The sequence below is a fragment of the Convolutriloba macropyga genome, chromosome 5, assembly GCF_964194025.1.
Source record: "Convolutriloba macropyga chromosome 5, txConMacr16.3, whole genome shotgun sequence".
NCBI classification, from domain to species: domain Eukaryota; kingdom Metazoa; phylum Xenacoelomorpha; order Acoela; family Convolutidae; genus Convolutriloba; species Convolutriloba macropyga.
Window position 1 is genome coordinate 2,557,300 of NC_134472.1, and position 22,748 is coordinate 2,580,047.

At 34.6% G+C, this 22,748-nt stretch overlaps 1 protein-coding gene across 1 annotated transcript in view; it reads left to right on the top strand.

Moving 5' to 3' along the window:
* Positions 1–22,748, top strand: part of LOC142339038 (methylglutaconyl-CoA hydratase, mitochondrial-like) — a 398,030-nt gene that overhangs the window by 373,455 nt on the left and 1,827 nt on the right. The window contains exons 2-4 of the mRNA XM_075388689.1: positions 15,458–15,764; positions 18,286–18,522; positions 18,924–19,160. Of these exons, the coding sequence (XP_075244804.1) occupies positions 15,468–15,764; positions 18,286–18,522; positions 18,924–19,160 (771 nt within the window). The 5' untranslated portion in view covers positions 15,458–15,467. The remainder of the gene's footprint in view (positions 1–15,457; positions 15,765–18,285; positions 18,523–18,923; positions 19,161–22,748) is intronic.

The following is a 22,748-nucleotide window of genomic DNA, read 5'->3' on the forward strand; positions in this document are numbered from 1 at the left end:
GAAACAAGTTGGGTTAACTGAATGAAATCGTTATAAAACCGTGTCGAAAGCAGTTGTCAAAAGTGCATTTTACAAGATAGTTCTAGGAAGCCGGAGCCAATTAGAGCTCAGTGCCGAAACCACCTGAGTGAGACGATGAACTTCAACTGCTTGGGTGTTCCCAGGATTATTTTTTAGGATTTCAACTTCAGCCTGTTTGGTTTTTTCCCTAATATCTTTGTATACTGTAGCACGAATGAACAGCTCGACAATTATACCTTAATAAGCACCATGGATTAAGATTAATGTTGCAGGGAAAATATTTGCTCGGGCTAATTTATGATCAGCAATCTTTTGGCAGTCATATAATTTTGTCGTAAAGCGGCATGTCAAAACTCTTCGTAAAATATCTTCCATTGCAAAAGCTGTCTCAATTTCATCTTTTTCGGGGTTTTAACAGAGTCTGAGCTTCATTGAGCCAATGTTTTGCCTATAACCAACTTTGAAGAGAAACGGAAACCTGTCTTTTTGATACCTGAAACTTTAACTTTTTCAGCAATTCTACGACAAAATAGTTTCTTATAGTCCACTGTTTTGGTAGAGCACTCGTGTTTATGCTGCAGAGTTGTAAAAAGGAATGTAATAAGAAGTCAAATTGATTATCACCCTTTCCTCGGAAAGGGTGATAATCAATTGATGAACAGTTGACATGTCCGATCTTCTAGACAGGCAACTGCTTTTATTAAATGTCTGTGAAAATTATTACTTTCTCCATTTACCATTAAGTGTTTTTTTTCAAAAAATTATTGATTGAAAGGTTTTGCAATAAAATATCTTCCATCGCAAAAGCTGTCTCAATTTCTTCTTTTTCGGGGATTTAACAAAGTCTGAGCTTCTTGAGCCAATGTATTGCCTATAAGTAACTTTGAAGAGAAACGGAAACCTGTCTCATGATTTTTGATACCTGAAACCTTAATTTTTCAGCAATTCTACGAGTTTCTTATAGTCCACTGTTTTCGTAGCGCAATCGTGTTGGGTAACGCGCATTAGGGTGGAGCTTTTGTAGGGCTCTTGACCTCGTCGTCCGCCCTTTCCAGGTGGGTGTACTATCCATCACAACATTTAATTTCTTGTTTTTCTGGTAAAAATATTTTTTTTTGGTTTTTTTTTAATAACCTACAAAACTAGATCCTGTTGAGTCACTTGGCAAGAATCGAGGACACAAATCTTCAATCCCACCATCACCAACTGGACACATATGGCTCCGATATGGCACGAAACTCACATCCACTTGGCCAACGCGGAATGTAGTATTCTTTTCACAACATACAGCGGTCGCGTTCCCCAGCTCAATTTCTTCGCATACATCAGACGACAAAACAAGAGGCCACAAAAGAGCAAACAGACAGTAAACTTTCAGCATTTTGATCTGGAATACTCAATAAAAACTTAGAACAAACCACTATTGATGTTGCTTTCCATTTATACTTAATTAGCCCAGTAAATCCCTTGACTTTGACAATACCACTAATCAAGACCCACTTGGCACAGCACACTAGGCAACCCTGTTTATAATCATAAGATTAAAGGTTCGAAACCCATCGCCTCCGCTTTTTCTAAAGAGCCGTAATATGACGATGCTAAATTTTGATTGGTTGAAAAAGACTTTTATAAATTCATACAGCACGCATTTTATTATCTTGAAATTCAGACAGACGATTGTGCTCAGTACAGTTCAGTTGCTTTCCATATTACTTGAATTGAAAAACTTGTAGCAGAAAAAGAGCGTTTTTACCGAACCCGCGCTTCGAATAGCACTTAGCAAAAACTTGCAATTAAAAGCCTTTATTAGAAAGGATATTGCAACGATAACTCTGTCTTCATACAATATAGTACTTGGCACTAGCACCTACATAGCTGCTTCTAAAAAGATAAAAAAGGAAGAAGCAAACAATAAGAAGAGAGTTATCATAAATTGTTTTGTGCCTATTTTGATCTTTTTTTCTCAGCGATTCAATTGACAAATTATATATTTTTTCAAAAACTTAAATTAAAAACATTTTTAAAATTAATATCAATGAAATGGGTTGTGGTTTCTTAATTTCATTTTAGCCACTGAAGGCTCTGAAGCCACTGAATACACTTCAGTGACTCGATAAACTACAAGTTTCAGCTTTTTCGATTCTGCTTGTTAAATTTAACATACATTACCCACACTTATACAGTGAAAAACTAATGTTGCTTCAATTTTGCACAGATTTGGCTCGGTACAAACCTTTTCATCGGTTTATCGAGCCAATTATGTTTTTTTTTTAAATTTGAAAATCCAACAAGTTTTATTGCTCAAAAACCGATTCCCTCCGATGAGTGTTCAGGTGTTCCTTATATGGACAGCAGATAGAAGAGATAGGAAACTCAAATACTCACTAGAAGGAATAGTAAGCAATTCTGAAGAACAACAAAAATACGGTGACTTCTAGGAAAAATTTCTTGAATGCTCTTATGATTCTTAACTCTTGAGTTTTTTTATTTTAGCTTCTATGAGTTTTTTCAAAACTCTGGTAGTATATGTTTGAACTGTAAGCATAGTAATCTCCATAGCCATTAAATAAAGCCGTACGAGATGATTTGTCAGAAAATTGTCATTTGTTTTTGCCTCATAAAATAAGACAAAAATTTGGAATATTTTTTCTTCCTAGGAAAGGGTGATAATCAATTGATGAACAGTTGAGATGTCCGATCTTCTAGACAGGGAACTGCTATTATTTAATGTCTGTGAAACTTCTTGCTTTCTCCAATAGATTTGGAGAAATTTGCTTCTATTTTTAAAAATTATCTGTACGAAAACGCTGGCCCCCAGTTTTCATTTACCATAGTGTTTTTTTTTTAAAAAAAACCTTGTTGATTGATGGGTTTTTGGTCCCCTGTTTGTTAGATTTTGAGATATTTAAACAAAATGAGCTTCTAACCATTTGTTGAAGAATTTCTGCAAAAATTGGGTGATCTATACCAGTGCCTTTGTTTACATTTCCAGTGCTCTATCGCTCGACGAATAAAATATTGCGAAACTTTTCCTTAAAGCTACCCATCCCTGTTAGCTACCCATGGCTGGCTTTCTAATGATCAATTTTTTAAAAGCTTTGAAAATTTTGGAAAGTACAAACAATCATTTAGGGCTCCAATTAAATCAAATACTTGCTTATGTGATCATCTGGCTCCAAAGAGTTTAATTTAATTTCATTATGTTAATCTTAAAACTAAAAATATTAGTTTTCTATGTATTCCACCTTTCTCTTTAAAAATCAAAATGAAATCCCATTGAGGTCGGGTTTTGAATTTTGATTTTTTTGAAAAAAACAACTTGTTAACAGTTTGGTGAGATATTATGAGAAAGTATGAGAAGAGTCAGTGGCTTTCACAAATGTTATTTTGTTTTGTATGCACCAAACTACGGTATGGCGAAAAATATGTTTGTCCTAGCTTTGAACATGAGCAAATTTGTGCGTTTTTGTGCAGTTGGTTAGTAGGGGCTAGCGGGTTTTGGTTAGGTGCGGAGGTAGGGAGTACAGACTTAAATGTGGAGATAGATGTCAGAAGGTAAGTCTTAATTGTAAAATTGTCTCCATCTGAAGAAAAATCTTAGCATTTAGCTACTATTGTACATTATTAATAGCCGGCGTCAGCCTCTCAAACGGCTATTGTTTAGGCGCTCTCCTTTTCTTACAATTCAAAGAATTTGAATTGTATTGGAGCGCTGTCTTTTTAAGATCTGTTCACACATTTTCTGTCAAATTGCAGTAGGGATTTTGGTCATGCCGAAACAGGAAGTAGAGCAAAAAAGCGAGGGGTTTTGCGGTGTGAATTTTTTTCGCTCTATTTTTAAAGTAGAGTGAGAAAACGGTGTTTGAACAAAAATTCGCTTTCTTGTTGGTGTTTTTTTGTTCACATGCGGCAATTTCACTTTGGTTTTTACTGTTTTTTCAATTTTTTGGATCGGATTTTTTTTCTAGATGGTTTTCTTTTTATAGTTCATTCTAGACCTAGTTTTTTGTTTGAACCAAAGTTCCATTTCTCGCTGGTGGTTTTTTGTTCACATGCGGCATTGACATTGATTCTCTGTTTTTTTTTATTTTTTTGATCTGATTTATTTAAGAAGTGGTTTTCCCAATGCACTCATAGTCCGTTCTAGGTCTAGTTTTTGGTTAGTTAATGAGGATTCTTTGAATTCTGTGTCAGGACTAGAGGTCCTCAGCCGCGTTTAATAGTCCTTCATGTGCTTAGGGTGGTGAAGCAACTGGGAAGGCCGTATTTCAAGGATGAAAGGTCCGTTTCAGTTTTTCACCCAAAAATGTTGGCCATTTTTTGTGTTTTTTCGTCTTTTTTCGAATTTTTTGTTGGACCAGTCTAAAAAAGAGGTTTGTAAAAGTTGATAAAGGTCTTTTTCAAGAAATAATTACTCTTTATGACCATTTTAAGAGCTATATCTTTTGGTACTCCAAACATATACTAGCAATTTTACTCTAATTTTAACAACCTTTTCAAATTTTTGTAGTTTTTTTCGTAGCGTTTAATAATGGAGTACCTAGAATCAGGTGTTTGCCCCAGGCGGTCAGTTGAGAGTCATTAGTTTGATTGTCCTCGCAGGCGATTTAGCCGTTTTCATTATCTTGTTGTGAATGAGTGGATGGCAAAGAAGATGGTAGCGCCCTTCGGGCGCTAACACGCTGTTGCACTTTGGACGAAAGTACGCATTGAACTACGCAAAAATTTTAGAAACTCATTTTCTGAATGGTGGCAGAAAATCAGGCTTGAAATTTGATTCTGACCTTCAGTAGGGGCATGATGTGGTGCAAGCCCCACATGCATGACCAGTGTAATTTTCTAGCGAATGTATACAAAAATGTTGATCAAAATGCCATAATTTGAAAATTTTAACATTTTTCTTAAATTTTGTATTTTCATAAGGCCAAAAAGCACTGAAAGTGAGGGACTTAGGTCTAGGGAACACGTGACAACATATTTCTCGATCAAAGAAAAATTTCAAATTTTTTTAAATTTTTTGCACTTAGAAAAATTTCAAAAATATACACTTTTGAGTCAAAAACTGAAGTTTTTAAATTGAAATTTCCCAAAAGTCCGATTGCTCTCGTTTTTTTTAAATGCAGGCCCAACTATAGGTCATAGGACTTCAGATTGACCTTGACGGAATATTGCTAAAGGTTATGGTTTCAAAGGTGCAGCTTTAGAAAAACGGTCGAAAAAATGAAATAAAATTTTGGAAAAATTATGTTTTCAATTTTTTCAAAATCTGTAAATTTTTTCACCAAAACACCTTTATTACAACCGACATGATTTTTCACGGCAGACAAAGTTCCCTTTTATGAAAAAATTGAAAAAATCAATATTTTGGGAGAAAAGTGCAAAAACTTTTAAAAACGCATAAAAATGGGTCAAAATGTACATTTTCTGAAAAACTGGAAAAAGTTAGTAGAAAACCGTTTACATGGACCAGACTGCAACTAAAATTGATCATAAATCACCCTTATGAAAAAAGTCGCAAAAATTAACACAAAAGAAACTAGAGCAAAAAAACTTAAAATTTGGGCAAAAGTGAACCCAAAATTTGCCCAAAAACCCATGAAGGAGAAGTTCAATCAAAAACTTCACTAAGGGACTTTTCATTTTCTGGGCCATTTGGGGTCGCATGCAAAAATTTGGAGAATTTTATTGAAACAGTTTTGAGAAACCCACTTTTATTTTTTTCATGGTATATAGGTATTTGGTTTTAGACCGGCCGGGGCCCCGACCCCACCCTACCGTATTTTAGATGCAAAGAGCGACCACTAAAATTTTTATTGGCCATGGAACGGTTTTCATCTGTTTAGAATCACAAATTTTAGCAATGTTTTGATAAAACGTGCAAATTTTTTTCAATGTTTTGCGTAATTTGTTGTCATTTTTTAGGTATCTCCAAGCTAAAGGGCCAGTGAACCTCATCCAGGGTTTGACAATAAGTTACTGCATAGCTTCTAGTGGCAATTACACAGCTTTTAATTTTTTAATTTCACGAGTTTTAGCAGTTTTTTTCAATTTTTTGAAAAATTTTCACCAGCGAGTTCTCCGGCAACATGGGCTCAGGAATCTACTCTACGGTCTGATACTAAGTTACTGCATAGTTCTAGAAGAAATGGATAGGTTATCACTATTTTAATAAAACGAATTTAAGCAATTTTTTTGATAAAATTTAATTGTTTTTCAGTTTTTCTGAAAATTACTACCATGTTACAAATTTATTGATCTTGATGAGCCAGTGAAACTCTTTGAGGATACTGAATAGTCTCTGGAGACGATGAAATGGTACTAAGGTTGTTAACATCACGATTTTTAGCAAGATTTTGTTGAAATTTGCTATTGTTCTTAAATTTTTTGAATTTCGATATTAAATTGAGTTTAATAATCTTTACAGGCCAACGAAACTTTTTCAGGTCTTGCAGATGATTCACATGGAAGCAATCTAGAGACTAAAACATGCTTTTGATAATTTAATTCCTGTAAATTAAAAGTTTGCACTTAATTTTTGGAGCATTTGTTATATTTCTGGAGTTATCTTCTAAAGGATAATAAATCTTTCAAGTCTTTTACATGAGTGCATAATCATATTGAAATGTATCATATTTGGCTTGCAGGGTGATAGCTTCAAGAGTTTTAGCAGCGAATATTTTGTTCTGTTTGATGATTTTAGTTTCTCAATTTTTGATAGTTTTTTGACTGGGATTGTTCAATTGATCTGCTGGTAAGGTAAATTAGTTCATAGTTTTTCATTCAATTCTGTGGATTGTTTTTTCAGGACTTGTCCTGCTATGTTTTTACAATTCAAAGAATTTGAATTGTATTGGGGTGCTGTCTTTTTTTCGTAAGATCTGTTCACACATTTTCATGATTTTTGAAGTCAAATTGGTGTAGTGATTTTGGTCACTCTGAAACAGGAAGTGGAGCGAAAAAGCCGGTGGTTTTGCGGCATGAATTTTTTTGCTCTAAATTTAAAGTAGAGTGAGATAACGTTGTTTGAACAAAAATTCGCTTTCTCGCTAGTGGTTTTTTGTTCACATGCGGCAATTTCACTTTGATTTTTTACAATTTTTTCGATTTTTTGGATCGGATTTTTTTCTAAAGGGTTTTCCCAATCCATTCATATTCCGTTCTTGGTCTAGTTTTTTGTTTAGGCAATGAGAATTCTTTGAATTGTACGTCAGGACTTGTCCTGCTATGTTTTTTTTTCGCTTTACTTTTTGAGCACGTTTTTCGTTTTACATAAGTCACGCCTTTCACCTTTGACTTCTGACGTACCTCACTCACTGTTTCAACTGAATGGTTTATAAATCAATTCACTCAATGAATTACGCATGATAGTCAATAGAGTCATGGTCAAAAGTGCGAAATCAAAAGAGACGGGATAAACCGATAAAGCCCGGTCATTAAGTCATTGAGAATTCGGTTATCGAATTTCATTAGTGTTTGCTAGTTGACACTGGTATTAAGCTTATTAGCTCTCAGCTTAGAAGCTGAATTAAGTATAGTTTTAGAACCCACTGAAACTGCACGCCGAATTAGAACACTTTTTAACAAATTAATCTCTTTTTCTGTTTCAATCCCGATGTGAATCATGCGCGTCAATGGCGGCTATTTTCCGGCAATCTGCCGACTATTTTAAAAACTGAGTTGTTGAATTTTTAATGACCAACGATACAAAACAAAAGCATTGTACGAAAAGAAATAAGCCAAAATGCACTTCGTTAAGAGATTTGTTGCTGCTGAAAAAAGACATATTGACGACGAAACAGAAGCTCTTAGACATACTACGAAGCAAAGGCTCTTGCTGTATAAGCAATTTAAACGGCTCGATAAACGAACGATTCTTCTAGGAGTACAGAACTTCTTCTGTTTACTGTGACAAAAATTTTAACTTTGCTGTTCTCTGTGACAAATATTATCTCAAAATACAATTTCGCCATTGAATTGAAAGTTTTCTATAGTTGTTTACCACTAACCTGCTTTTTGATAATCTTACCTCCTTGATTAAACTTGAACTAGTGAGAGCAGATTTTCATTTTTTTCATTGAAGTAAATCACGCATGACAATGAATTCTCCTGTCAAAAGATGTGGTCAAGCGTGTCAACAGCAAACAAAACAAAAACTGTCCAAATTGTTGAGGAAAAAATACGAGATGTTGGAATTTTATGAGAAGCAAATAATCACAGAAATTGGAAACAGAAACCGAAATTTTTTCATTTCGTTAACGAAGTAGTCAGCATCAATGAGGATGAAAAACAGTAGAAAAGAACTTTTTTGAAGATCTTGATAAGTTCAATAATTTCTTCGCTACAATAGGAGCTAACTTAGCAAAAAAAAATTCCTTCACCAAAACTTACACAGAGGGCAAAACAAATAAATTCCGTTTTTCAATAAAATTGATATAAAAGAAGTTACTGCGGCTATTGCTAAGACTGCGAAAAAGTACAGCACATATTGCTATAATTTGAACTACGGCTTTATCAAAGCTGTATCGGCAAGTGTTTCCCCAATTCTGACGATGCTTTTCAACAAATGTTTTGAGGAGGGAAATTTTCCGAAGTCTTTTAAATTGGCATCCATAACACCACTTCATAAAGAAGGACACAAGAGCAAACCAGAGAACTACAGACCCATCTCCTTGTTACCCATCATTGGCAAAATATTCGACTTCCTAATTTTTGATAGAATTAAAAACTATATAGAAAAATTCAAGATAATAGAAGTTAAACATTTTGGGTTCAGATCAAACCACAGCAGTACCGACTTAATTGTGTCCTTGTCAGAGGATATCAGAGTGAAAACAAAATAAAGCAAGTGGAATCAAGGTTACTTTTCTGGACTTAAAAAAGCATTTGACACAGTCGACCATCGCATTCTCCTAGAAAAATGTTTAGACTATGGATTGAGGCTTAAAACTTTGGCCATATTAGCCTCATTTCTGCACGACAGAACACAGGTGGTAAAAGTGAATTGAAAAACTTGAACCTAGAGAAGTGTCCTTTGGAGTACCGCAGGGTTCCATCCTTGGACCGTTGCTGTTCATTTTTTATATAAATGACATTTCATGTAAAAATGAAAACAGTATAGGTTTTCTTTTTGCTGAAGATCCCGCTATAAAAATCACGGGAACTCAAAAAACAATGTATAGCAAGCATCAATTGACTTTGAACAATGTTGCACATTGGCTAGAGCAAAATAAACTAACACTAACACAATTTTTTAAGACAAAATAAAGCCAAAAAAGACGGCTTTTCTTTGTACGCAGAAACTATACAAAATGTGAGGAGTTGCAAGTATTTAGGCATCATTCTAGATCACTGCTTAAATTTTGCGGAACATAGCAATAATATCCAGAAAAAACAATCATTTCACTGCTATGTTTTATTGTTTGAGAAAATTGTTAAAAGTACCGCATATGATATGTATATAAGACATATGTTCAGCCAGTCATACGGTACGGAGTCTTAGATTATGGGTCGAGCACAGAAAACGTCCTACAGGCAATTTATAACAAAGTAAAGAGATAGCTGAAAATAATTTTTAAGAAAAAAATTGAGTCAGCTACAAAAATACGAAGAGAACAACATTTACAGCACACAAGATTTTTATATTTACGAACTGCTAAAGGTGCTCATAAAAGTGATACAAAAAGGATACCATGTCAAACTACTGCCACAAGCAATCGAAGAAAAAGAGCTCATTAAGTTTGATGGGATGAGAAAAACGAAAAACACTTTGAAGTTAGTTACCCTAAATTAAGTAGCTGCTCAATCACTGTAAGGTTGAGAAAACTATGCAACTGCTTGTTAACATTGGACTCTACTTTTTCCAAAAGTCTATGAAAAATGCAAGAAAAATGGGCTAAAAGTTTTTTGCAAAAAAATTCTATAAAAACTATGTTATTGGTTCCTTAGACATAGAAATCTATAATATTTGGCTGATAGGGGCCATCATTATTTTCAAGGCTTTTCCCAATGCATTCATATTCCGTTCTTGGTCTAGTTTTTTGTTTAGTCAATGAGAATTTGATTTGTACGTCAGGACTTGTCCTGCTATGTTTTTTTTCGCTTTATTTTTTGAGCACGTTTTTCGTTTTACAAGTCACGACTTTCACCTTTGACTTCTGACGTACCTCACTCACTGTTTCAACTGAATGGTTTATAAATCAATTCACTCAATGAATTACGCATGATAGTCAATAGAGTCATGGTCAAAAGTGCGAAATCAAAAGAGACGGGATAAACCGATAAAGCCCGGTCATTAAGTCATTGAGAATTCGGTTATCGAATTTCATTAGTTTTTGCTAGTTGACACTGGTATTAAGCTTATTAGCTCTCAGCTTAGAAGCTGAATTAAGTATAGTTTTAGAACCCACTGAAACTGCACGCCGAATTAGAACACTTTTTAACAAATTAATCTCTTTTTCTGTTTCAATCCCGATGTGAATCATGCGCGTCAATGGCGGCTATTTTCCGGCAATCTGCCGACTATGTTAAAAACTGAGTTGTTGAATTTTTAATGACCAACGATACAAAACAAAGGCATTGTACGAAAAGAAATAAGCCAAAATGCACTTCGTTAAGAGATTTGTTGCAGCTGAAAAAAGACATATTGACGACGAAACAAAAGCTCTTAGACGACATACTACGAAGCAAAGGCTCTTGCTGTATAAGAAATTTAAACGGCTCGATAGACGAACGATTCTTCTAGGAGTACAGAACTTCTTCCGTTTACTGTGACAAAAATTTTAACTTTGCTGTTCTCTGTGACAAATATTATCTCAAAATACAATTTCGCCATTGAATTGAAAGTTTTCTATAGTTGTTTACCACTAACCTGCTTTTTGATAATCTTACCTCCTTGATTAAACTTGAACTAGTGAGAGCAGATTTTCATTTTTTTCATTGAAGTAAATCACGCATGACAATGAATTCTCCTGTCAAAAGATGTGGTCAAGCGTGTCAACAGCAAACAAAACAAAAACTGTCCAAATTGTTGAGGAAAAAATACGAGATGTTGGAATTTTATGAGAAGCAAATAATCACAGAAATTGGAAACAGAAACCGAAATTTTTTCATTTCGTTAACGAAGTAGTCAGCATCAATGAGGATGAAAAACAGTAGAAAAGAACTTTTTTGAAGATCTTGATAAGTTCAATAATTTCTTCGCTACAATAGGAGCTAACTTAGCAAAAAAAATTTCCTTCACCAAAACTTACACAGAGGGCAAAACAAATAAATTCCGTTTTTCAATAAAATTGATATAAAAGAAGTTACTGCGGCTATTGCTAAGACTGCGAAAAAGTACAGCACATATGGCTATAATTTGAACTACGTCTTTATCAAAGCTGTATCGGCAAGTGTTTCCCCAATTCTGACGATGCTTTTCAACAAATGTTTTGAGGAGGGAAATTTTCCGAAGTCTTTTAAATTAGCATCCATAACACCACTTCATAAAGAAGGACACAAGAGCAAACCAGAGAACTACAGACCCATCTTGTTACCCATCATTGGCAAAATATTCGACTTCCTAATTTTTGATAGAATTAAAAACTATATAGAAAAATTCAAGATAATAGAAGTTAAACATTTTGGGTTCAGATCAAACCACAGCAGTACCGACTTAATTGTGTCCTTGTCAGAGGATATCAGAGTGAAAACAAAATAAAGCAAGTGGAATCAAGGTTACTTTTCTGGACTTAAAAAAGCATTTGACACAGTCGACCATCGCATTCTCCTAGAAAAATGTTTAGACTATGGATTGAGGCTTAAAACTTTGAGCATATTAGCCTCATTTCTGCACGACAGAACACAGGTGGTAAAAGTGAATTGAAAAACTTGAACCTAGAGAAGTGTCCTTTGGAGTACCGCAGGGTTCCATCCTTGGACCGTTGCTGTTCATTTTTTATATAAATGACATTTCATGTAAAAATGAAAACAGTATAGGTTTTCTTTTTGCTGAAGATCCCGCTATAAAAATCACGGGAACTCAAAAAACAATGTATAGCAAGCATCAATTGACTTTGAACAATGTTGCACATTGGCTAGAGCAAAATAAACTAACACTAACACAATTTTTTAAGACAAAATAAAGCTCAAAAAGACGGCTTTTCGTTGTACGCAGAAACTATACAAAATGTGAAGAGTTGCAAGTATTTAGGCATTATTCTAGATCACTGCTTAATTTTTGCGGAACATAGCAATAATATCCAGAAAAAACAATCATTTCACTGCTATGTTTTATTGTTTGAGAAAATTGTTAAAAGTACCGCATATGATATGTATATAAGACATATGTTCAGCCAGTCATACGGTACGGAGTCTTAGATTATGGGTCGAGCACAGAAAACGTCCTACAGGCAATTTATAACAAAGTAAAGAGATAGCTGAAAATAATTTTTAAGAAAAAAATTGAGTCAGCTACAAAAATACGAAGAGAACAACATTTACAGCACACAAGATTTTTATATTTACGAACTGCTAAAGGTGCTCATAAAAGTGATACAAAAAGGATACCATGTCAAACAACTGCCACAAGCAATCGAAGAAAAAGAGCTCATTAAGTTTGATGGGATGAGAAAAACGAAAAACACTTTGAAGTTAGTTACCCTAAATTAAGTAGCTGCTCAATCACTGTAAGGTTGAGAAAACTATGCAACTGCTTGTTAACATTGGACTCTACTTTTTCCAAAGGTCTAAGAAAAATGCAAGAAAAATGGGCTAAAATTTTTTTGCAAAAAAAATTCTATAAGAACTATGTTATTGGTTCTTTAGACATAGAAATCTATAATTTTTGGCTGATAGGGGCCATCATTGTTTTCAAGTTGTATACTGCGGTTGAATTCCAGGGAATTGTATTTTGGGTTATTTGAAGTTTTTTAGACTCATAGTAAGTCGTTCTCTCTGCATTATACTACTAAACTGTGTTTGTTTATTTTCCTCACAAAGGCGCCTGAAAACGATCCATATGGGTCAATGGTGTCCTTTCGGAGCGCATGTGACATTTGAAAATAAATAAATGATGTAAATGCCCATTTGTATTATGCATAATCCGTAAACAATTTATAAATAAATGATGTAAATGCCCATTTGTATTATGCGTAATCCGTAAACAATTTATTGTTATTATAACTCATCACATACTATGTATTACTGCATTGATTAATGGTGATATAAGGAAGAGAATATTGAATGAGCCAATTTTTGGAATCATTATAACTCTACTCCAAATAACTTCAATTAGACCTACACGTTACCAACTAAATTTGGGTAAGTGAGTGCAGAATTGATTTTTGGCTGAAGTCACACTTAATTACAATGACTTCTTCCGCCTTTAGATCAAGCGCTCGATCAAGAAAGAGATTGAAAACCCATACACACTTTTGGTGCGTGAACGCCGATAGAAAACCAATACCTTTGTTTAATAGCCGCGAAGCGATAGCGGCTATTATTGGGGACATCGCGTTTTTTTAAAATTCAATGAGTTTGAATTGTTTTGGTGCGCTGTCTTTTTTTAAAGAAGATCTCTTCACACGTTTTCATGATTTTTGAAGTCAAATTGGAGTAGTCATTTTGGTCACGCCGAAACAGGAAGTGAAGCGAAAAAGCGAGTGGTTTTGCGGCATGAAATTTTTTCGCTCTAATTTTGAAGTAGAGTGAGAAAACCGTGTTTGAACTAAAATGCGCTTTCTCGCTTGTGGTTTTTTGTTCACATGCGGAAATTTCACCTTGATTTTTACAGTGTTTGCGATTTGTTGGGTCGGATTTTTTCTAATGGTTTTTTTTCAATCCATTTATAGTTCGTTCTAGGCCTAATTTTTTGTCTGAACCAAATTTCTATTTCTCGTTAGTGGTTTTTGTTCACATATTAAAATTTCACTTTGTTTTTAACTGATTTTTTTATTTTTGTAATCTGATTTTTTCTAAATGGTGCTCCCAATTCACTCATGATTTTTGAAGTTTTCATGATTTTTGAAGTCAAATTGGAGTAGTCATTTTAGTCACGCCGAAACAGGAAGTGAAGCGAAAAAGCGAGTGGTTTTGCGGCATGAAATTTTTTCGCTCTAATTTTGAAGTACAGTGAGAAAACCGTGTTTGAACTAAAATTCGCTTTCTCGCTTGTGGTTTTTTTGTTCACATGCGGAAATTTCACCTTGATTTTTACAGTGTTTGCGATTTGTTGGGTCGGATTTTTTCTGATGGTTTTTTTTCAATCCATTTATAGTTCGTTCTAGGCCTAATTTTTTGTCTGAACCAAATTTCTATTTCTCGTTAGTGGTTTTTGTTCACATATTAAAATTTCACTTTGATTTTTACTGTTTTTTTTAATTTTTGTAATCTGATTTTTTCTAAATGGTGCTCCCAATTCACTCATAGTCCGTTTTTCACTCTAGGTCTAGTTTTTTAAATTATTCAATGAAAATTCTGTGAATTGTACTTCAAGATTTGTCATCCTATGTTTTTTAAATTCGTCGTCTCCATCGATGATTCTTACGACGTGACTTCTTGGAATTGACTTTTTCAATGACTTCAGTGACTTCTACCGCTTTGCAGTTAAATTTTTTATAGGTGAAGTCATTTCTGCTTTCAGGCCAATTGCGTGACTTACCAATTGCGTTCAGAAGTCAAAAAAATGACTTCTGAACTCGCGTGTGGAACTTCAAATTTTATGACCATTTACTTGTTAATGGTGTGCATCTAAGTAGTGCCAAACTTACATGCCCTAATGCTTGATTATTAGTCTTGAGTTTTTATTTCGAATATCAAATTTGAAAAAGCTCTTTTAGGGCTTTTTCCTTATAGAACGTATGTGTCAAAAAATTGACAGTCTGAATATATCCCAAAAAGTTTAGTGGTCTACTAAAGGACCGGTGGTCGATCTGTCTATCTTATTTCTTTAGTTGTTTCAATTCATTGGAGGCCACAAGCGTCTATTGCGGCTATTTTCCTGGCAATCTGCTGACTATATTTTGTAAAATAGCTACAGAAAACCAGTTCCCACGTGTGGCCCACAAAAAACTGATAGAAATCCAATAATCTGCTTTGGTTCGTAAAGTTGTACAGTAAACCATTACTCCTTATCGATTCGTAAAAACGGAATCATGCTGCCGATAAGGAGTTCGTTCCATGACTTCTTTGAATGTTTTGATATGATGGATGTTTGAATGCTTCTCAAATGTCTACCACTTTTAATGACACGATAATTTTTTGATATATATTGTTGCTTAACTTTTCGCTTTCGGTTATTTTAGTAGTGAAAGACTTGTTCCTTGTTGATGTTTTTTTTTTCTGGCATATATCTACTCTCTGTTTAACAAATCAATTGATGTGAGAAAATTCTCTACTGTATACAGACTATGATAGTGTTTTGAAAAAAACGCAGTAGCCTCAAGAAATGCACTATTTAAGATTTTAAAATGTTGAAATGTCGGTGTCTTGTGCAATTTGGAATTCAAAGAAAATTCAGTTCTTCAACTGCAGACAACTTAATCGCCCTTGAGCTATTGCATGGCTCCAAAACTGCAGTTTTAACGCTGCAAAGGCCGCAGGCGAAAAATGCTATCAATAGAAAAATGTTGGATTTGTTCCACGAGTATCTCGAAGGTTTGGCTCATGAAAAATTATTGTCATCGTTAATAGTTAGAAGTTCAGTAGAGGGTGTGTTTTGTGCTGGTGCTGATTTGAAGGAGAGAGCGAAAATGGCCCCTAGTGAGGTGAGTTTGAGTATTTCAAAATGATTAACGTTCACAACTGTTCTCTCGGTTTTTCTCTCACAGCTGAGAGTCAATTGAATTTTCATTTTTAAAGAGATCAATCATTTTTGCATATGACAACGTGTTGAAGACTACATTTGCTGAAAGCAGTGACAAAGCGAACATGTAGACAAAATGTAAATAAATAGAAACAAAATTCGCTAAATCCTTGATGCGAATTTTGGTGACAGCAGGAATACGTAAATTGGCGACTAATCCCCCCAAATTGCGCAAATGGCGTCGCTAATTTTGTAATTGCTTTTTAGTATTTTTTTTGGAAGTATAGAATGTTTTTTCTGTTTATAAAATTATGTCCAAAATCAATGCGTTATTTTTTTCACCAAAACCTTTGATTATTTATGGCTGTTCGCGGTTTTTAAACGATAGCCGTCGTTGACTGAACACTAGACAAGTAATCTAATTCTCATCATTACTCGTCGATACTGAACTGCCAGATCAAATTGGAATACTAATTTCCGATTGGATGATTGCTCATGTAATACACAATACAGAATTTGGTCCACATTTTGGACCACATTTTGATAGGAAATAAGCATGCGATAGTTTTTAGCATCGAAAATAAGTCTATGTACCATATAGCTCAATTGAAGGCAAAAACTAACTACCCTAGTCCAAACCCAAGGTCAAGTTTGCAAAAATTTGCAAATTGATATACAAACTTTGTAAAATAATGTATTATATTTGCAAATATTTGCAAACAGGTTTTGCAAATTTAACCTTAATTTGCAAATTCTCACATTAATTTGCAAACAATTTTATAACTTTGACATTAATTTGTAACTCTCACATTAATTTGCAACTTTTTTTTACAAATTTGAACTCGCTTTTTTCATTTGAAACTTGGCCCAAAAGTCTTTAAAGAACGTCCTAAATCTAAGGTTAAGGCCTCTTCACTTTGAACAAAATGAAAGAGTCGCAAAACATGAATGTACATATATTTTGTGTGCATCGACAAAATTTCGAAGAAAACAATAATAATAATATTAACAAGCATCACCAAAATTAATCTAAGACGACAAGAAAGTGGTCCGGTCCTTCCTTTCTATCTTCAATTTTTTTGTATTTTGAAACTTTTCATAAATTTTCAACTTTTTCTTGAAATTCTTGTCGAAGTCTTGGCCTTTGTCGAAAGTTGGAACCTCGCCGCTGACATCTGAAGGTGTCCTCGTCGAACAGGCATCCAGTCGAATTGGCTGGTAAAATAACAAACTAGAAGACTTTTTGAAACACGTTTTTTATTCGAAACTTAGAGAAGTTTCATTCACTGGACCCGACTATACGAAAACTTGTTCTTTTTTTGCCATAAGAGACGTCTACTAGCAGTAAGTGGTCACTTTTGTTAGCCTTCCAATCCTTTTAAAAAGCGTCCTATTGCAGAACGGCACTCCTACTGAGGGTAACACACAGCTAAAATTGGGGTCCCAAAGTTTTTTTGCCTTAAACCTATTTTTTTCGCGGGCCTAAACAGAAACTTTTATATGTACTTTACCGACGATATTTTATTTGAATCACCAGTTTCCAGAAGAATTAATCGAGTTGTTTTTAAACTTATATTGCCTATGCCAAGCGTTACTAGTTGAGTGGGCACCAAAAGATGTAATATTAAAACCTCCAGATATTTACAGCTTGGTGTATATAATGTCTTATACAATTTTTCTCTCTTGAAATAAGCCTTATCACTGACCCGAGTCATATTGAAAATCGAAACGTGTTCAAGTACCACGAAAACAAAGTGACAGCAGTGCGTTGAACTGGACATACACGCAAGGGAGGCAGAAAAGTAGGCATAACGTTTTGCGTGGCAAAAAAAAACGTTTTTGTTGATTAGATGTGTAAATGGCGAAAACAGTAAGTGGTCTTTTTTGTTAGCCTTCCAATCCTTTTTAAAAGCGTCCAATAGCAGAATGGAAATCCTACTTAGGGTAGCACACAACTAAAAATTGTCGTCCCAAATTTTTTTGCTTTTAAGCCAATTTTTTTCTCGGGCCTCAACAGAATGTTTCATATCAACGTTAACAATTGAGATTAGTTAAGTTGTTTTTTAAGGTAAAATTACCTGAGCTTTATTTAGTGTGTGTCATGAAGTAGCGCTGGGTGCTGCAATGGGTTTTTTATCATTTACAAATTTGCAATTATTTGCAATTTTCGCCTTGGTTTGCAAAAGTTTGCATATTTGACCTTCAGCAGTGAAAATTTGCAACTATTTGCAAATTGGACCTTAATCCCGAAACATTTGCAAATATTTGCAAATTTTACATTACATTTGGACTAGGGTACTGTTTGAAAACTTTTTCGGCTAATCAGATTTACTGAATGTTGTTTTCTGGTGCGTCAATTTGTTGATACTACGGCTATGATAGCAGAAACCATCATGATTTGAGAACGTATGTTGAGAACAAATTATCATATGAAAACTTCTGATCAGAGAGGCAACGGAATGTTTCCTTTTTTTTCTGTTAAGGTGGGACCATTTGTGTCTAAAATTCGCAGTCTCATCATGAAGTTATACCACTTTCCCTGTCCAACGATAGCAGCCATCAATGGCGTCGCCCTGGGGGGAGGACTTGAGCTGGCACTCTCCTGTGATCTCAGATTGGCATCCAGGGATAGTCAGATGGGTCTGGTCGAGACTAAATTGGGTATTATTCCTGGAGGCGGTGGAACACAGACCCTATCCAGAGCTGTTGGAGTTACTAAGGTTTAAGTTTTTTCAGCATTTATCAAGACCGTTGATTTCATACTTCTTCGTTTAACAATGAACAGTCATACAGCCAAACATGGAACCTTAATTGTCCTTATATATGGAGCTAAAGCGGGAGTTTATGGAGCTAAAGCGGGAATTGAATGGAGCTAAAGAGAGTTTATGGAGCTAAAGCGGGAATTGAAGTGCTGAAATTACAAAAAACATTATTTCCTTGCTTGGCATTACTGCTATTTTTGCTTCGATCTGAAAAACGTAATGTGGAGAAAATAGGAGAGATTTGAGAGTTTTTGTGCGGACGTGGCTATTAACTTTCGCGCTTCTGTGAATGATAAAAAAAAAACAATGAACTTGCTTGAACTCTTAGTGGTCTATTGATCGTGTTGTTGGTATTCTAGGCGAAAGAACTGATTTTTACTGGAAGGAAACTGTCGGGAGCAGAAGCTAAAGAATTGAACCTTGTCAACTATTTGGTGGACAGCAGCGCAGAATTAGAGGAGAAAGCTCTCTCTTTGGCAGAAGAGATTGGAAGTCAGGGACCCGTTGCACTGAGAATGGCAAAGCAGGCTATAAACTCTGGCAGTGAAGTGCCTATCGAAACTGGAATGGCTATTGAACAGAGTTGCTACGCACAGGTAAAATAGGTTTTTACTTGTTTGAACTGTGGATTTGAAGTAGAAATTATTAAAAAATAATACAAAAGTACCGCTTTTAAAGCGTAATTATTGCTTTTAATAGCTGTGATAGCGAGATATTATTGGCCTCCTTGTAATGTTTTTAAGTCTCAATGAAGTGTATTGTCTTTTACAGGACGTATATGTTCTGACGTAGTTTTGACCTACGAGCGAAAGAGTGAAAATAACGTGTGAACGAGATGTTCTTTGTTCATGCGCCGCTGCGTTGAATTTTTTTATTTTGAATATTTTTCTCACAGAAGGGTGCAAATAGCCAGCCGGTTTCAGGCGTTTTTCGTTGATTCTGCGCATCTTTTGCTTGTAGTTAGGTGTTCTTAACAAATTTTGTTTAGCAAAATTGTCTCATAGTCTTCAATGGTTTAGTTATAACTATTTAAGGTTTAGAGTAAGTTAATAAGTTACTATTTAAGGTTTAGAATAACTATTTTTAATCGCCGCCCTCATCTTCTCAGCCAGCTATTATAGCGGCTCTAACTGTTTTCAATTCAAAGAACTTGAATTGGATTGTATTGTGGCGCTGCCTTTTTTCAATCGGTAATTTTGTTGGAGTGTATTAAAAACAGGAAGTGAAATGCGTGCGGATCAAACAAAGTTTTTGTTTGTGAAACGTTGGTTATGAAGTAGCCTGTTGCCATTTTGTGGATTATTTTGTTCGATTATTTTTTTTTAGAAATTATTAGTTTCTGACTTTGTTCTGCACTTTCTTTTCCTTTCCTCAGTTTTCTTTTAAAATTGTTGTTGGTCTTTCTGTTAATTAGTAGTTGTTTATTGAATGGATACTGACCCAACCGTATCACTGGTTACTTTGCCAATAGTCTTTTTCGATGCGCAACTTGTAAAGAAATATTTATCAGATGGTTTTATCAGTTTTTGTCCTTAGATACTTTTCCATTGTTATTTTTCCTGTTATTGTTCAAAAATGATTAATATCTGGTAGTATATAGTACATTGTGCCAGTTAAGGTGGCCATTTTTCTAGAGTGGCTTCCGGAATTCTTCCGGCTATTTTTTTTAGATCTTGTTACATAGTTTTGCGAGTATTGAAGTCAAGTTGGAGTGGTGATTTTTTCACGCCAGAACTGTCGATTGAGCAGAAAAGCAAGTGGTTTTGCGGAGTGAAACTTTTTGCCGAGTTTTGAAAGCAGAGTGATAAATCATAGTGCGATATAGGTGTAGTTTTTGTTTGAGTCAATGGAAATTCCTTGAATTGTTTCAGGACTTGTGCTGCTGTTTTTTAGATCCGTTCACACATTTTCATAAGTTTGAAGTCAAATTGAAGTAATGATTGTCGTCACGCTGAAACAGGATGTTAAGAGAAAATGAGAGAGATTTTGTGGTGTGATTTTTTTTTCAATCATTTTTGAAATAGAGTGAGGAAACGTGTTTGAACCAATTTTTGGCTTTTGGGAGCTTATTTTTGTTCACATGCGTCAATGACTCGCAATTTTTTCTCAAAGTTGTTTCCGACTCAATTCGTGGTCGGTTTTTTAGTTTTGTCAATTAAAATCTTTGAATTGTTCCAGGATTTGTCCTACTTTTTTACTTCGTCGGTTCAAAAATTGTTTCGCTACTGTAAGTGACAGCTTGTTAAAAATTTGAAGTGAAATATTTTTGACTTCTTTAGGCTTCTTCGTTCATTCTGCTCAGTTTCTCTAAACATCAGTTACTCAGCAAAGTAACCTCAAATGACTAGAGTCATAAAACGAAATCCAGAATTGACTCGGGTAAACCCAGAAAGTGCAATTTTAAATACCAGCTACTTGAACTTGTTGTTATATGTCTTAGTAACCATCTCTAATGCCTTTTGGTTTTGATACTAGCCGTTGCGTGCCATTTTCAAGAAACAGGAGTATATAGGTAAAGTGTGGTATATGGTAACGGCCTTCCATTAAGCCAGGCATTGCGCTTCTCTGTTTTCAAGGTGACGTTTTTCTTGTGTTAAAAACTGCTATAGCGATATGTGAGCGAAGCTATTGTTGGCCTTCTCTTGGTTTTTGCGCTTCAAAGATTTTGAATTGTGTTGGTGTGCTCTTTTTTAATATGTTTACACTTTTTCGACTTTTGTTGTCAGAGAACTCCAATTAGAGAAGTGATATAAGTGAGTGAAAACGAGTAGTGTTAAGGCTGAAATTTCTAGCTTCCTCAATTTCTACTGCACGAGCGTTCGTTCCATTTTTTGGTTTTTTTGAGAATTTTCACGTGCGGCTGTTAGGCTACCATTTTTACTGTGTATATCTTGGTTCGACGGGAATGTTTCCAAAAGGTGACAATTGAGTTCCGATGGTTTATTCATTTGATTTATTCATTTGGACTCACCAATAGATAGCTAACAGTTTATATGACTTTGACACATTTTTCATGAAATCTTAGTGATTTTTTGCTGTCTTGGCTCTTAATATAAGTAATGACTGGTAATAATGGCACTCCATGAGCAATATTTGAAGCTATCTAAATGGTTTTAATTCTTATTTAAGTGTTTTTTTAAAAAAAATTTGACACAACTTATCAGCAATTATTGCTAATTTTTTTTTTAGTTCTGCTCATCTTCTTACTTGTTAATGTTGTCCTTTTACCGAATTGCAATAATGGTAGGTCTCGTTGGCTTTCTGGTGAATCGAAGTTGAGGCTGTGTAATTTGATTTAAACTGTAAAGTTTTTAACAAATTTAACACTGATTTAAAATTTTGCCTGTTTTCGAAGTTTTTTTGTATCACTCAGTGTCGGTCTTCATGACTTGTCTCCTCTTTGTCTTCTGAATGAATTTTAAGTGAATCTATTCATTTTTTTAAACAGAAGTATAAGGGTTAAAAGGACCCTGACATGATATGATCAAAAAGTATTGCTAGGTTTTTTATGTTCTGCCTGCTTGTTGTACTTGTTGATATTGCTATCTAGTTTTTTTTGTTTTTTTTTAGCCCGATCCTTTTAAGGATTTAAAAAAGTTCTGGTGTGATGTCAAGTGAGTAATCAACTTGATGAACTTGATTTTTAGCTACGTGTCTAATCTGCTATGATAGCACTTATTTCAAAACCTTTTAGGTGATCCAATTTCTTTTCTGTTGTCTTGTTTACTTGCCTCTAATTTTTGTCTGCATTGTAGAGATCGCGTTTACTGTCTGTAGTACCACAATGTTAAAGTTTACTTATTATGCTACTATTGTTTTTTGACAGTGATAACAAGGTTTCCAGAAATGGGAGGAAAGATGGTAATTTTGTCTTTCATGTTTCTTTTAGTATATGCTTATTATATGCTTGTTGACTATCGAAGGATATTAGTTTTTGTGGTTGTTTTAATGTATGTAATGTATGCTTTATTGAGTTTCGAAGTCTGTTGTTCCAATGAGTCTGATACTCACTTACTTCGAATCTGCTTCCTGTTCTTGCATTCATGCAATTGCGACTAAATTACGTGCGTTACACTGTTTCTCACATTTACTTGAAGTAGTTCTTTTGTTGCCGCAGAACAAAATTTTTGCAATTTTACAATGAGCTGTGTTTAATTGATGGGAATAGGTTTTTCACTATAAAC